Source organism: Drosophila willistoni (assembly GCF_018902025.1).
Source record: "Drosophila willistoni isolate 14030-0811.24 chromosome 2R unlocalized genomic scaffold, UCI_dwil_1.1 Seg200, whole genome shotgun sequence".
NCBI lineage: Eukaryota > Metazoa > Arthropoda > Insecta > Diptera > Drosophilidae > Drosophila > Drosophila willistoni.
This window is the reverse complement of record NW_025814051.1, coordinates 770,047-785,739: the sequence shown is the minus strand read 5'-3', so window position 1 is coordinate 785,739 and position 15,693 is coordinate 770,047. Positions and strand designations below refer to the sequence as shown.

The 15,693-nt window shown below is 33.3% G+C and overlaps 1 protein-coding gene across 1 annotated transcript; it reads right to left on the bottom strand.

Annotated features, from left to right (window-relative positions):
• Positions 1-28: 28 nt before the first annotated feature.
• On the bottom strand, positions 29-15,375 carry LOC6641720 (NF-kappa-B inhibitor cactus). Its single transcript, XM_002064630.4, has 7 exons — positions 15,220-15,375; positions 13,664-14,630; positions 13,090-13,267; positions 12,535-12,745; positions 2,197-2,285; positions 1,875-2,132; positions 29-374 (listed from the first exon to the last, which is right to left on the bottom strand). The coding sequence occupies exons 2-7, from the start codon at positions 14,449-14,451 to the stop codon at positions 303-305; spliced, it is 1,596 nt and encodes a 531-aa protein (XP_002064666.1). The 5' UTR covers positions 14,452-14,630; positions 15,220-15,375; the 3' UTR covers positions 29-302.
• Between the last annotated feature and the right edge of the window lie 318 nt (positions 15,376-15,693).

Genomic DNA, 15,693 nt, shown 5'->3' with positions numbered 1-15,693 from the left:
ATATATTAAATAATAAATAAAAATTGCCTTCTGCTGCCATAGTGCATCGATTTTTTCCATAATGCGCTTTATTTTCATTACAAAAATACATTTCTCTTATAATATGTAATCGTTGTCGGTCGATTCGGTGTTGTTGGTTTGCGTAAGTACATATACATATACATATATCTCGTCAATCGGTTCGGATCGGCAGCATTTCGGTTTTTGTTAATAGCGGGAAGGAAATTATAAATAAGTTTTATATATAAGATATGTAAGTTATATCTGTGGTGTATATTATATACAATTAATGGATGCAAGTTTCAAGCAACTGTCATGGGATTGCCATTGCCATAGCTAACAAAGTAACGTGGATCGCCAAAGCGATCGTACATCTGTAACCAGAAGAAAAAACAACATGGTTTAGACCAGCCAAAAATATTTCGTTAAAATTAGGTTTAAATTGAACAAATTAACAACAAAACCAACAAAATAATAAACAAAACTTTAGGCAAAAGTGTAAAAAGGAAAAGAAATATACATACGAGTGTAATTTGACCTACCTTTTTTTAGTCACAACTTACTACAAAATCCGCAACATAAAGTCGAGCCTCCGACTTTGAAATACCCTGTACCAATAGCATAGACTTTTCTTTTCTTTTAGACTTTACTCTCATGCACTAGAAAATTATCATTTCAATATACCTATATGAAAATATACACAAACTTATGACATTTTCAGTAGTTTAGTTCTGATTTTCTCAGCTCCTAAGTAACTTAATAAAATAATTTGAGTAATTTGTTAGTTATTGCATTTATTTAAGGAAACGTTAATATGGTCATCTTAGCTTGGCCGCTTTTGCAAATAAAGCTTAACTTTCGATTTGTCAAATTTGGTCAAAGAGCTATAGTCCGAAAATTTTTAATCATAATTTAAAAATTATATTTGACGGACAGACAAAATCTAGTTTTTAATGCTTTTCTATTTTAAATTTTTACCATATGCCTTCTCGGTACAGTGTATACATTTACTAAATCAATTTATAAATTTTGTTTCTCACAAATTTTGGTTTTGTTCAAATATTTTATTTTGCAACATCATCAGTCGAAAGAAAACATCAATTTAAAAACATCAATTAGATTTAGCTAACTTAAATTACTAAAATATTTTCTTGTATCTCATCTGTTTTTGTATGTTTTTGTTTTTAGTGTTGTTAAGAGTTAGGGACATCAATTGTTAATGCTAAATTAGAATCAGATATATGTAATATGTAATGTAATAGTATAAAGTAGATCTAAATCTAAAGGTTAGTTTACCAATTTCACACACACACACGCATTCACACTCACTCACATACACACATAATACATAGACCAAGATAGTGGGAGATAGAACGAGACAGGAACAAACATCAAGTCTTACATAACACAGCTTAAAAATATGTATATAGGAGACAGCATAGATAGATATAGATGGATAAACAGTTCTTGTTGATTATTTTGTTGGTTTTCATTCTCAGTGGGTGATGGGCGGGGGTGATTTTGGGCTGGGGAGAGCTTCTACTAAAACATAGATGTCCAGCCCCCCTTGGTAAACTATATGACGAGGGCTATTTTCTCGAACTTCTTATTTTCTTTTCTTTTTTTTTTTGGTTTAAAAACAATACATAAAATGTTATATACATATTCATTTTAAACTGAATACCAGTTCAGCTTTTTCACATCTTTTTTTCTTCTAATGGTTAGGATTTGTTTTTTTGTTTTTCTTTTTGAGGGGAAAGAGGATGTGTTCTACATATATATTGTTCAATATATTGTTGCTGTGTTTGCTTGTTCATTTTACTGTTCTGTTTGTTGGTTGGTTGATTTGCTTTTTTTTATGCTGTCACGCTCACCTTCGTATCGTCTAGATCTTCAATATCGCTACTATCATAATCACTATCGGGCGGGGTTAATGTCTCAGCTCCACGTTTCTCGAGTATATTCTGCATACGAGATTTGTTAAGTATGCATGCCACCTGATATGCTGTTAATCCTGCATATGTGGCCGTCTCCAGATTCAATTTCTCGCACTCGTCAAGCAGGAAATTAGCCAAATCCTCATTACAGCATTCGATGGCGATATGAAGAGGTGTGCGTCCTGATTTACCCTCCTACAGAAAGTTAAATCAATTAGTTTCATTTGGAAAATATATATGTATGTTTATTATAAGTTACCCTGGCATTAATATCTGCTCCATGGGATACCAAAATGCGTAGGATATCAATATGTCCACCCTCGGCAGCCAAATGCACGCAACGTTCACCTAAAAAAACAAAGATAAGAACAGATATCAAAAGTTAGTAAATTATTTAATTATCAATTTACTTAATCATTATTATAAAATTGATAACAATTGAAGATGTATGGATTTGTGTGTCTAGGAAGAACTGGAACTCTATACATATGTAGAAAAAATCAGATAAATTGTGGAGAAAAAAATATTTTAAGTACATTTGTACTCTTAGATTTTGAAAATTGTGATAAATCTTGTTAACTTTGTTGATAAAAAAGTAATATTTTTAACTTTTTCTTCTATGTTAATTGTTTTTTATTATCTCTTTGGGTATAATTGAGTTTTTGACTAAATTTATCCTACAACTCTTTTTCAATCAAATGTCATTAATCTCTGCGTCAATGTGCACAGTGTGTCTACTATTAAAAATCGTCATTTATGAATGAAATGTGATCCCTCCTGATCATACAACAACAAAAAAAGCTTCTCAAATACAAAAAAAAAACAAAAAAAAGAAAAAAAGCTTCACCTGTTGTAAAACAAGTAGCGCGTAATACAAATCCAAAACACATCACAAAAAAAAAGAGCTTTGATTACGCCAATGCAAAGAGATACCAAGAGAGAGAGAGAGAGAGTAAATAATGGAGAGGGAGCTAAGAGAAGAGTACATAAGGGGGAGCATTGGCAGCAAGTGGGAGCTGTTTTTGCCTTATAAGACAATATGACAACGCGTACGCGATTTGGCATGTGTGTGTGTGTGTGTATGTCTCGTGCAGTGGTGTGCGTTGAAAAACCCAAGAAATTCCCACAATAAAACAGCAGCAATAACACACACAGCTACAACAACAACAACAACAATCGAGTGACTGACGGGTTGAAGCACACAACAACAATAACAAGAAGAAAAAACAAAAAAAAGTGGCGTAAAGTTAACAAACCAACTTTAGCAACAAGTTTGCCCAAGTTCAAATTGGTTTAAACAAATTTAAACAACAAAAAAAAAAAAACCTTATATACATACATATATGCATGCATATTTCCATACATTCTCAACATTTTGTTTGACTCTAGTTTTTTTTTGTTGCTTTTGTTTTCTCACAATATTTTCTCATCAAATTGAGCCATTTTGCTCAACTCTATGGATTGTGCCGTGCATACGAAATAAAAGCAGTTTGCTTTATCCGATACCCTATATCAACAAAGAGGAAGAATGGAATGATCCATTGATTGATTGGCCTAAACCAATTGGATGATTTCCTAACCCTTAAAAAGTGAGTTACTTATGTGTCCTGGTAGACCAGGGATTGTAACCTGTGCGGCAGAGTTGGCATCTTTTTTCTCTTTTCTCTCTATTGTACTAAACCCTTCCGTAGAATTCGCATACATCCGACTACGCAGTGGGCGTAAGAGATTGAAAGACAGGTGGCAACACTGTCGTACTTTTGCTCGGCAAATGGTCGTGTCACCGAAATGCACACGAAACATAATGAAGAGTAAGCAAAACACAATGTCGCCTAGTTGACTCTCTCTCGCTTAGCTTATAGATCTCTTTCCGTAATCTTTCTGTAGAAGGAAAGAAGAAAAGATTTAATGATAGTTCCAACTTGTCTTAGGATCCCTAGGATTCTGAAATATCTCACACTTAACCATTTTTGTTTTCGTCCAACAAATGATTCACAATTTCCTCCCGATCCTATGGCCTTATCAAAGAGAAATCCGAAATAATAACATTCACCATATTGAAATCGTATAAATCTTAAAGTTGTGTATATTCCCATCGGATACGCGGTATCTTAAAGTCGCCATATGGGGTTATCGTATGGAATTTTTTTTTCTCTTGGTTTTTGCTTTTTTATGGCTTTATGATTAGTTTTAGGTTGTTGTTATTGTTGTTATTTTGCCCACATTTGTGGCTACACGTGCTGTTGATTGACTTTCACACACAAACAGTTTGTAAATTTGCATACACACACACAGACGTCGTGAATAATATTAAATTGAGAATGGATTGAATACATGAAATAATTCTTTGCAATAATAACAAAAAGGCCAATTCAACAGCACTTTAATTGGGTGCACTTAGTCCGAGAGCCTAACTTAAAATAAATGCTATAGTTGGAGATGTATGTACTTAAAATATATAGAAAATTAATCGTTTAGAATAGTCAACATTGAAGTATGAATGAATATCAAACCCTAAGGTTGAGATAAGAAACGCTTCGCCATGAACCAAAGATTCATAAATAGAAATCACGAAATTGTAATCAGTAAATTGGAATATTATTGTAGCCCCATCATAAATCAATTAATTAATTGTTGATATATATTTAAGACTAATTTTCAAGTTCCTGTTTCTCGACAACAAAAGAGAAAGAAAGCAGAAAGTCAAGTCTTCCAGTTTAGTTATTGTTGGTCTCTCTCTCTCTCTCTCTCTTCTCTTCTCTTCTTGTTTTACAAAAGCAACAATTGTGTCACAAGTTTTAAATATAAACGATGACAACATAATGTATATACATATGTATGTAGGTATGTATATTTTGTATTTTTCTCTGATTTTAACCCAAACGGAGCGACTAACTAAGAAGAGATAGTAATAGCCAGACAATCAACCAACCAAGCCAGAGATCTTCTTCTCCATTGTTGCTTGCGAGCGAAACTAGTGAGCGAATCTACGTTAAAGAAGACTTAGCAACGTGCCGATCGTTAGCATACGATTAAAGGCTTAAGCTACTATAATAATACAGTGAATCTTTATTTTTTTTTTTGATGATATTTATAGATATACAAACAACCAACCGACCAACCAACCAACAACCAACATATGAAATTTGAAACACAAAAGTTTGTTTCAAACTTTTTGGGAATTCCCCCAAAACTTGTGAGCTCTAACCTGATGTCGTCGCTTGCTGCGTCACGCATCTTCACACATCTAATAAAAAAAAAAAAAAAAATTCGATCCAGGTTGCCAACAAGTCTGAGCAGATTTAATTTCGGTTTAAAGAAATTAAATCGCTGTGAAATTTGCGTTGAAGTGCGCATTAATAAAAAGACTAATCGAATCGTTTAAGTATTTAAGCTGTTTTGAGTGTAGTTAACACTTTCTTAAAAGTAAAATTTAAAAACAAAGTAGGGCGTCGTCTAAATTGACAAGAACTCGCTACCTACATATTTAATGGATTATCCAAATTTTAAATTCAATAATTAAGGATTTTCGAATATATTTAGAGTACTCGTTGAATTTAAAAGTTATAACCAAATTTTTTTATTACATGCAGCTTTCGTTTCTTGAAATACTCTAAAAATGGTTTAAATGAACGATCCTAAACAATAATACAATATTCTTAGATCGTTCTTCCTAAGAATGAAGAAATAATTGTTATATTAGTATTTAGCAATACCATGATTTAATGTCATGATTTGATGTTTTTTAATATATTTTTAAAAAATATATTAAATTTCTAGATTTCAGTTAAGTACAACGGTAATGTTAAAAGAATTTCTTTTGAAAAGCAATCTTTAGGCAATATTTCTCAAAAGCTTATTAAAAAGCGGATTCATAGTTTTTTTTTATCATTTATCTATGTATGTATGTTTCAATATATTCCTAAAAGTTGGCTCTCTCTCAAGACTTAGAATTTCAATTAATAAAGAAAAAACATTGAAATGTTTTAAACAATGATATACTTAAGTAAAATTGACATCGAACCAGTTCTCAATTTATAAATAAACAAATTGTTTAAGTTTTTTTTTAACGCTCAACTTGATATAACCCCTTAACAATGATCGGTAATAAAATATTGGCATCTGTTAATATATTTTACTTTTTTCTTTTACTCCCGAATTCTATTTACACAGGCGACCTTATATAAAGAGGGAGTAAATAAAAAAAAAACCCAAAAAAAAAAAATTAAACGCCGCAGTTGAAAGTACTCAAAAAGTCGCAAAGTTCACAAATTTATTGACAATGAACAAATATTAAATATGATGTTGATTTTTTTTTTTTTTTTCTTTTTCTTGCTGTTGCTTTTTGTCTTTTTGCTTAATTTTAATTAATTGTGCGCTGCTGTTGTTTTTGTTGCTGTTGCTTTGGTATTTCTATAACGTGTTTATCTCAGTTCATTTGCTTGCACGTCCTTCAGATGGGCAACTTTATGGTTCATTGATTCATAATTCAATTATGATGGCATTTTTTCTCTTTATTTTTATTTTTTGTTAAATAATATTTAAAGTTTATTTTGGGTTTTTTTGGGTGTGCAAACTGCTTTGCAGTGCGTAATTAACTAAATTAAATATTCAAATGAAATATTTATTACAAATTCCAATCAGAATTCAATTAACCAGTCTACAAATTAGATTTTCTCATAGTTAAAGTCGAATTAATTGTTGACAAGCTTCTATAAAGATCTTTATTTAATTTTTAGTGATCTTCACTCGTTGATAAAATTAACTCGTTACAAATTATACTCGTTACTTTTACAATTTTTATCCATTACGCCGCAATTGCGCGTGCCCCCAAGAAATAAACAATAAAAAAATAGACAAAAAAAGAAATGTTAGCGGGCCATTAGGGGAATTTTTCAAACAAACAAAAGAGTAAATCAACATCAAAAAAGAAAGAAAGGCGGCGGCACAAACCCCAAAAACAACTGTCCAAACAATAGAGTCTAAAACAGAGGCCAACCTACACACACACACAGACAGACAACAATATCAAATTAAAAATTATTGTTTATATGTTGTTTTTTTTTTATTTTCAACTTCTGGGCGCCACATTTGCGAATTTTTCATATTAAACTTTCCAACTTTCCGGCAATTTGGATGGTGTGTGGAAATTTAAAGGCGAAAAACCCAAGACAAACAAATAACAAACAATAACAACAATTTAGCACAATTAAAGCTTATGGATTTTCCAAAAATAAAAAAAAAAGCGCCTCACTACCATGACAACCGACACCGACTTGGCAATGAAAGTGTTTTGTTGGCGATCCCAAAAAGCCAGTTATGTCAGACGATGGACGTCTGCGTCCGCGTCCAACATCTTGTTGACTTTCTTTTGAGTGAAGCAAATGCAAATACTTCATGGAGTGGGCAAGGGAAGGGATGGGGGCGGAGCGATCGTGATGGTAGCCGCCACGTGTGACCACCAAAAAAAAAAAGAAAACGAACCACAAAAAGAGAAGTGAAATGGTAATGTAGAGAGAGGCAAAAAAAACAAGTAAGGCGCAAATGGCGCACGGGCAAAACCCGCCATTCCATTGCCAACAATATTTCCAGCCAAGAGGTCGCTCTCAATGTGGTGGGTAGATCAACAATAATAATGCCATACGGTAAGAGTAAGGTTTGTCACTTCAATTGTTAATCGAGGGGTTTTCCTATGTCTGGACTGGACGACAATCAAACACTTCCGCTTTACATACTTTATTGATCGTGACATACAAACAACAGAGGGAGATATATACAAAGATGTTATAGGAGAGGTCTGACCTTGTGGTCATATCTTTATCTCCCCTCATCTCCGCTCCTTTATATCTTTCTCTCTCTATATATATATATTCTTTATATGACTAATTTGTTTATAAGTTTATTCGCTTTTTCACAGTTGCAAAATTGATTTAAGATGTAAGTGCTTATAAAAGCAAATTCCAGAACACAAATAAAATAAAAACTAAAATTATTATGTATTCAATTGGCGTTATAGAATGAGTGACTGAGTGTGACTACTTAAAAACTGGTTTTTTTATTTGTTTAATGCATTTTAGATTTACAACTGAGAAATGTGACAGCAAAAACAGCCTAGATGACTTTGCATTATTCTTACAATGAAATAAAGTTCATAAGGATGTTTTAAAGGTTTTCACCATTTTCTAAGATCCCAAGATTCTACTATACTAAAACTTATTCCCAAGTTTTCTTGGTTTTTTTTTGGTTAAGGAACTTTGAAAAAATGTGACAGATAATCTTTGAAATTGCTAAATCATGCAGTTTGTTTGCATTTATAATAAGGAAAGGCCCATTCTACATACATTGCTGGTCACTAATCTAGATAAGTTAGTATTCTTGGACTTTCAATAGACGCCATAACGAATTCTGTGACAGATTTTAGAAAAACGTCTTAAATTATGGTCCAGGGGTATTAATTTTTTAGTTGCACCTGTAGAAACAAAAACTAAGTCGGCCATATTTAATACACTAATCAACAACTAATATCCGTCTTAAACTCATGGCCTCCACTGTATGTAGTTATATCAAGATGTTATAATTCCGTCAGAAAAAGCTTGTTTAGTATAGTTCGATCAATTTCATATATATTATGTGATATCTAGTTGCCGTACATTTCATAAATTTACATTAATAATTGGTATATAGTAATCTTACAATCACCTTGCTCACTCTATTATCATTATCGACAACTGGTTCTCGGATTTCCCAACTGCACTCGATGACGTACTATTAACAACCTACGTACACACTTTAATACGATGGCGACCCATTTAAAAAAAAAATTTGTACTTTCGTCAAATCATGCTGATAGCTTAGAACTAAAGCCATACCATATAATTGTGGTGGAATCCTTCTCTCTATAGGTGTGTGTGTGGGTATCTTTTATCGTATGCAAGGGGAAACTATACAAATAATATTACATACTATATATGTGCGGCAGGTGTTAAAAATCAAATAGCAAATACATCTTTAGCAATACAAAACAAAAACAAAAAAAAAGCCACGCAAAAATGGTAAAAACCGGTGATAGCACTTATCGTTTATTAGTATACTTTTTGGCCTACGTTAATTATATCGGTGTGTGTACATTACGTATAATCGCATATAATAAACAGACCACCTATTGGGGTTTTCCTAGACCTAGGTGATAACACAAACTGGCTGCTTCTCTTTTTCTCTGGGTACAAATATGTGACGAAAATTGTGGCGCATTGGCTGTGGGTGCTTGACAAATCTGTTTGTCCAAGATAAGGCAAGTCACCAGCGACGGGGAAGTACAGAAAGCATATATATTTCATTTTAGTAGGTGTTACTATGGCCAGTTATAATCGTTTCGAATTTAGAGATTTATGCTCAATTGCTGTTTACATATGTATTCTGAAATTCCCTTAATTTAATTTATCATCAAGCAATTTGCAGTGAAACACGTGATGGCTCTTGAAATGTACAGATGGCAATCTAAGAACATATGTTTATGTTTAATTTATATTAGTTGAAAATCCATTTATTTTTTCTTCTTTGTGGTATACGCTAAGTAAAGCAAAGACATACATTATACGTACACACAGTCATGGCCAGATTGATAGGTGTAATCAATGTTGATAGTTTGTACCATTTGTCATTCAATATTCTGAGAGACCTGTTATTGTACCAATATTTTTAGGTATGTTAAGAATATATGTATGACTAAGAAATTTTCGAGCTTGTTTTCTTCAGTGATCTATCCTAAACTAAAAAAAAATTCCACACTAAACAATCCTTTTTTTTTTCATCAATCTCATCACCTTTTGTTTAAAAAAGCATTTGCCTAAAATGAACTAATTTGTTGAATTTTTTTAATGATGTCTAAAACACACATATTATTATGTCCATAGTAATTTATAAATTAACCGATTAAAATAGCTGACCTTTTTTTAAGAAGTCTTATTTTACTTTATAATAGTATTACGAATCTTTTAGAATTAGTTTTCTTGCTATTTAAATGGTAAATTTGTTTAATTTTGGGACACGCACCTATTAATCTGGACATGTGTGTATACCGAAAGGCATTTGATAAGCTGACCTAAAAGCCATTTTAACAAAAAAAAAAAAAAAAAAACAAATTTCTCGGGGTATTCCATTCTTTAGCTAAATGCTTTAAGTTTCATGGTTTCATGGTTTTGACTAAAACAAAAATTCTACTTAAACACTATTACTTGCTTAGGTTAGTTAAAACAAAAGAAAAGGAAACTCATTCGATTTCTGTTTTCTTAATCACCCAAAATGAGGGCAATTAACTTTTTATTAGGCGAATAAAGGGGACTTAAAGGAAAATCTATTTTTACTTTGCGTGTTCTACATACTTTCTTTAGGAATGAGATTGCGTGTTCTGTATAATGTTGTAATATAGTATATACTATATTTAGGAATATAATGAATACCAAAAAGGAATGTAACCAACCATTTATCACAATTTATTATACACCAAAAATAGCTGGGAATTTCCAGAGTTTTATATTTTTTTGGTTTTGAACCCTTGCTTGATCTACATTTCAAGTGCGGGTTGGTTTTTGCAATAATTTATAGTTGACACATATTTACTAAATACACAAATACATACATATATATGACTATATATATATCAGATATTTATGGTGTATATGTACATAGTCTGCATTTAGTTGGCAATTCGCCCGATGCGAAATGTTTACCCAAATATAACTCACTCACACATTCTGGTATGCTTGATTTCCTGCTATTCTAAGAAATATTTTTTCCCCCCACCTACATTTTGTATGTCTCCTTCTGACTTCATTTCCAGAAAAATCGAATATATTCGAAACGCAATTTTTAATCTTAATGTTTTTGTTTTTTGGTGTGTGATATATCCGCATTGCTCTCTAGAGATTTAAATGTTTATAAATCATTGCTTTGAATTCTTTTTAACGCATCTGTAAACTTTGTAAATTGTAGATTATTTTATATATTTTTTTGTGCTTGGGAAAACCCAAAAAAAATCTCAAGAGAGCGGCATAGCCAGCGAATCAGTCATTGTTAATGTTATTGGTTTTAATAGTTTTCGTCTGCCATGTCTCCCCTACATAAATACATATATGTATGTATATATAGAGATATATGTATATGTTTGCTCGTAGTATATAATTCAAATTAAGCAGCTGTTTGTTAGGCGAACAAAACCGGTTCGATCTAACTTTAGCCACAAAATGTTTGTTGGCTTTTACTTTATTTTTGGCAAGGTTATATATGTATATACATACATTCGTATTCGCATAGGAAGATAATCGATTAAACAAAAGCAAAAGGTTAAAGCCAACCAAAATTGTCTCTCTCCTATAACCCCCACCACCGACACCGCCACCGCCCACCTACACGCAATTCTTTTTTTTTAAGTTTATTAACCTTTTCGCTGATGATTTCTAGTTACTTTTACTTTTTGTTTTTTTTTTTTTGAGGGGGCCAGTATTGTGGATGAATCGTCATCGTCATCATCATCATAATCTTCACGAAGGAAATCAATGAAAATAATCAATAAGGAAATACATTTCGCAAGTGAAGTGGGTGAGGCCCAAAACCAAATCACATACCACATGCCAGCCAATGCCACCTTGTGGGTGGGTGGGTTGAAAAATAAATCAACTGGAAATTGTATATCGGAATTTCAGTTTCGTTTCGATATTGTTGTTTCCTTGAAACGTAAATCACACACATACACACAAGCACACACACCCAGTAACTCTGTATACATACTCAATTAATTCAGCATTTTATACAAACATTTGGCTAAATTTTTCACTTCAAGTAGAATTATAATCAAGTGAACGATCATCTGAGATAGGAGAAATTGAGAATACATTATAGAATAATACTCTCGATATTTTCTACATCATAATTTCTATACAGAAATATCTAACTAGATCAAAATGTATTTTAAAAGTGCCCAAACTTAATTAATTTAAACAATAATAACGTAGACGCTATAAAATTAGCTAAGGCAAATTCTTAACAACAAAATATCTGGTGGAAATAAATTTTGTATACAACATTTTCAAAGACTATATAGAAAATCAGAAAATTTTTGCTGACGTCTGAAAATTGCTTTTCTTTTTTTTTCTGTTTTTTCCTTTTTGGTTATTTTTGGGTTATTTTGGTAAATCAATAATAACAACAGCAACAACAAAGAAATAATGCTAGACGGTCGTTGGTCGTTGCTTCTGTGCTGGGAGGAAAAACGAGGAGGATGAGAAGGAGGCAATGGCTGGTTTTCACGAGCTCACGGGAAAATTTTCAAACGAAACAAATTTGTGTCGGAGGCCAAAAAAAAAAAAGAAATGAAATGGTGTACATATTTTTGGCATGTGTTCAAAGAAAACTACATACATATAACATATATGTATAAGCGAAAATGTGGAAAATGTCTCGCACTGTGGCTAGCCGTTGGCGGGACAACGACGAGCCAAAAATATATATAGTCCGAAAATATAATGAATATATAATTTTATATAATGCTAAAATGCTGCACATATTTATATGAATATTTTTTCGTTTTCTCTTTACTCACCATCATAGTTGCGTATCTCTAAATCGGCGGGTAGTCGGGCATAGCTTAATGAGCTAACTGCCTTATCATTCGAACGATGTCCATATTGACGATGTGCCTCATGGATTTCAGTTGCTCCAAATTTCTCAGTTAGAGCCCGTACACATTGCTTCTCGCCGGCAATGCAGGATAGATGCAACGCCGTATTACCGTGACGATCCCGGACTGTGGGCTAAAAAACCAAAGTGGGAAAAATATTTATATTTAAAACATAAAGGAAATGAATAATGCATGAAAAGTCCTAGAACTAAATCGGTATTTCATATGTCTTGTAAAAACCTCAAAGTTAATAATAGCTTTAAAATCTTTTATGTTTTTGCCCAAAAACAAAAAACCCTTCTCAAACTTAGTCACAGTATTATGGAAATTCATGGACTTAGAGAGAGGGGATTTTTTTTAAGTCTTTCTTGCTAAATTTGATAAGTTACTTCATAGTATTTAAAATGTTGCATTATGGGAAAATCCTTATAAAAATATAAATATATTGCTGATGAAATTTCTGCAATGTCAACTTACCTCGGCTCCAGCTAATAGAAGCATTCGCAATATGTTCGGTTGTGCTGTAAGGGCTGCCAAATGCAATGGAGTTTGGGCCACATCGTTTTGTATATTCAAAAGGCATGGATGTGGTGCCATACGGATTAGGGCAGCAACAACATCCACATATCCCGATATGCATGCCAAATGCAAAGGCCTGCAGTAAAACAGAATGCAAAAAAAAAAAAAGAGATATGAGTTTGAGTTGAGTTTATTTACCTTCTCCTCTCCTCTCCGTGCTCGCAGCACTTGTGAAGTAAAAACCCAAAAATTAAACCTGTTTTTGCTTCTTCTTTTTGTTTTTTTTTGTACCTGCCCACATACCAGGAAAACCCCTGGAATTGGCCTGACTAACATGTGTCAAAGTGAATTTGCCTGTCTCATTCATTGTCTCGTGTTGTCGGGTGTCTTTGTGAATCATGAAAATCTCCAGGCCCCCCCACCATCATCTTCTGCCCCTATGCTCCACACAGTTGGTGGTCAGGAGAGAAGATGTATCTTTTGTCATATTTTATTGTTTTGTGGGAAATTCTAAAACGGAAATACTACTTACGTGTCGCCATCGTCATTTTGTTGATAGAATTGCTCCCAGGCATTCATAATATTAATGCTATTCGAGTTTGTGGCATTTCCATTTCCAGTTGCTGGTGCAGCTGCAGGTGTTTGTTTGCTACTTAAATTGTTAAGAACATCTCCGCTGCTGGCCAAATTCGATTGGACTGTCCATTGTGGTATGCCAAAGTCTACATTATGTTTGAAGCGCATTTGTTCGGATGATGTGGATGCTGGTTCCTGTTGTTTAGGTGCCTCCTCGGATGGGGATTGTACTACCGATGATGACTTCTTTTCGTTGTCGTCCTTCTGTTCCTCCTCCTCCCCCGAGAATTCGTCTACTTCTTCGTCAATGAGGCCCGAATCGAGAGCAATTGAACAAATTTCTTTCTGCTGTTGTTGCTGTTGTTTGTTGGTGCTCTTTTCCTCAGCCTCGTTTGTTGAACTGGTTTTGATGTCTTGTTCAATGATAATCTCCTCACTAAAGATTTGCGATGATTGCGGCCCAGAGATGAAACCAGAATCACTTGTTTCGCTTTGTGCTAAAGATTCTTTTTGTTGCTTGCTAATGGCGTCGCCGTCGTTGCCGCCAAATGGCGTTAAATTTGGCGTTTTACTGTTATGAATTACTGTGCCGTATTGCTCAACACTGCTACGGCCACTGCTGCTAGTGGCGGCGGCTGCACAGCTACAATCCGTCGCTGCTGCCGCTGCTGGTGGTGCTGCTGCAGCTGCTTCTTCCTGTTTATTATCACTTGTTGCTTTTGCATCTGCCGTTTGGTTCCACATTTTGTAAGCTTATTGAAAGTATTTTTAGTTTTTTATTTTTGCTTTACTTTTCTTTCTTTTTGTCTTTTATTTCTGCTTTGCGTACTTTTTCCTTTGGTTGCTGTTGCTTAAATGTTTTAATTTGTCACTGCGCGTTGTCTTTTTATTACTGCTAATTGTTTTTGGCTGGGTGATTCCTTCTGCAACAACAATAACGAAGAATAAAAAAAATGTGTTTTCTTTAATTATTATATGGAAATTTCACATGTTGAACTTTGCATTGGAGCTCAGGTTAAACCACAAGTTCTCGCGCTCTCTTTTCCTCTCCCACTCACTAGCGCACACCTTCACACACACACACACAAAGCTTTCATATAACTGCGCTTGGGAAGCTTTTTTAACTTCTCTGAGGTGCGAGTGAAACGAATATAGAATTTGTATGAGAAAACACAATATCAACTCTTTTTCTTTTTGTTTTGCAATTCTTTTTTATTAATTATAAGTGTATGATTAAACAACAATAACAACATGGCAATAATAAAGCATTTTCTCGGGGAATTTCTTCGACTTTGATTCTTGCAGTCAACAAATTTTCCATCCGTTTCACACACACACACACACAGCCCCATACACATTTATACATATATATATATATACACATCAATTTAATAAAGAGTTTATCCTAAGCACAGCTTCTCTTTTATTTTTAACTTTTCTTCCATTTCTATTTCAAAATGGCACCACCTTAAATTATTTTTATATGCTTTTCTCTCGTTATAGATTCACTACCTTTTTATTTGAAAATTTCTTGTTTTTCACTCTTATTACTTATTTTCCACACATTCACTTCACTTGAGACTTCGCTTAATATTTTTTTTAACAATTTTCGACGGAGAAACGTCCGCGCGCACAACCTTCCAAGTGGAAAACAAAAACAACAATACCCGCGATAGAGATGTGAAGTCAATCGATAGCTTCGTCCATAGTATCCGAATTTATAAAGTGCGATAGATCTATGTTAATTTTTTGATGGCGATGTATCGAACTTAGCCCGCACCAATTCGCTCATACAGAATGAATTCGCTCAGGCTGCCCTTTTAACTCTTTCAAGCCGTTTTTTTAGCTTTAATTTAATTTTAAAATCAAAATTTAAAATAAATGAGTACTGAGTTAGAAAGCTGCATGAATGGTAGAATGCATTCGAATCACAATTGTATTTTTTGAAATATATGTGAATACTGTGTTTGAACTAGTCTGGTCAGT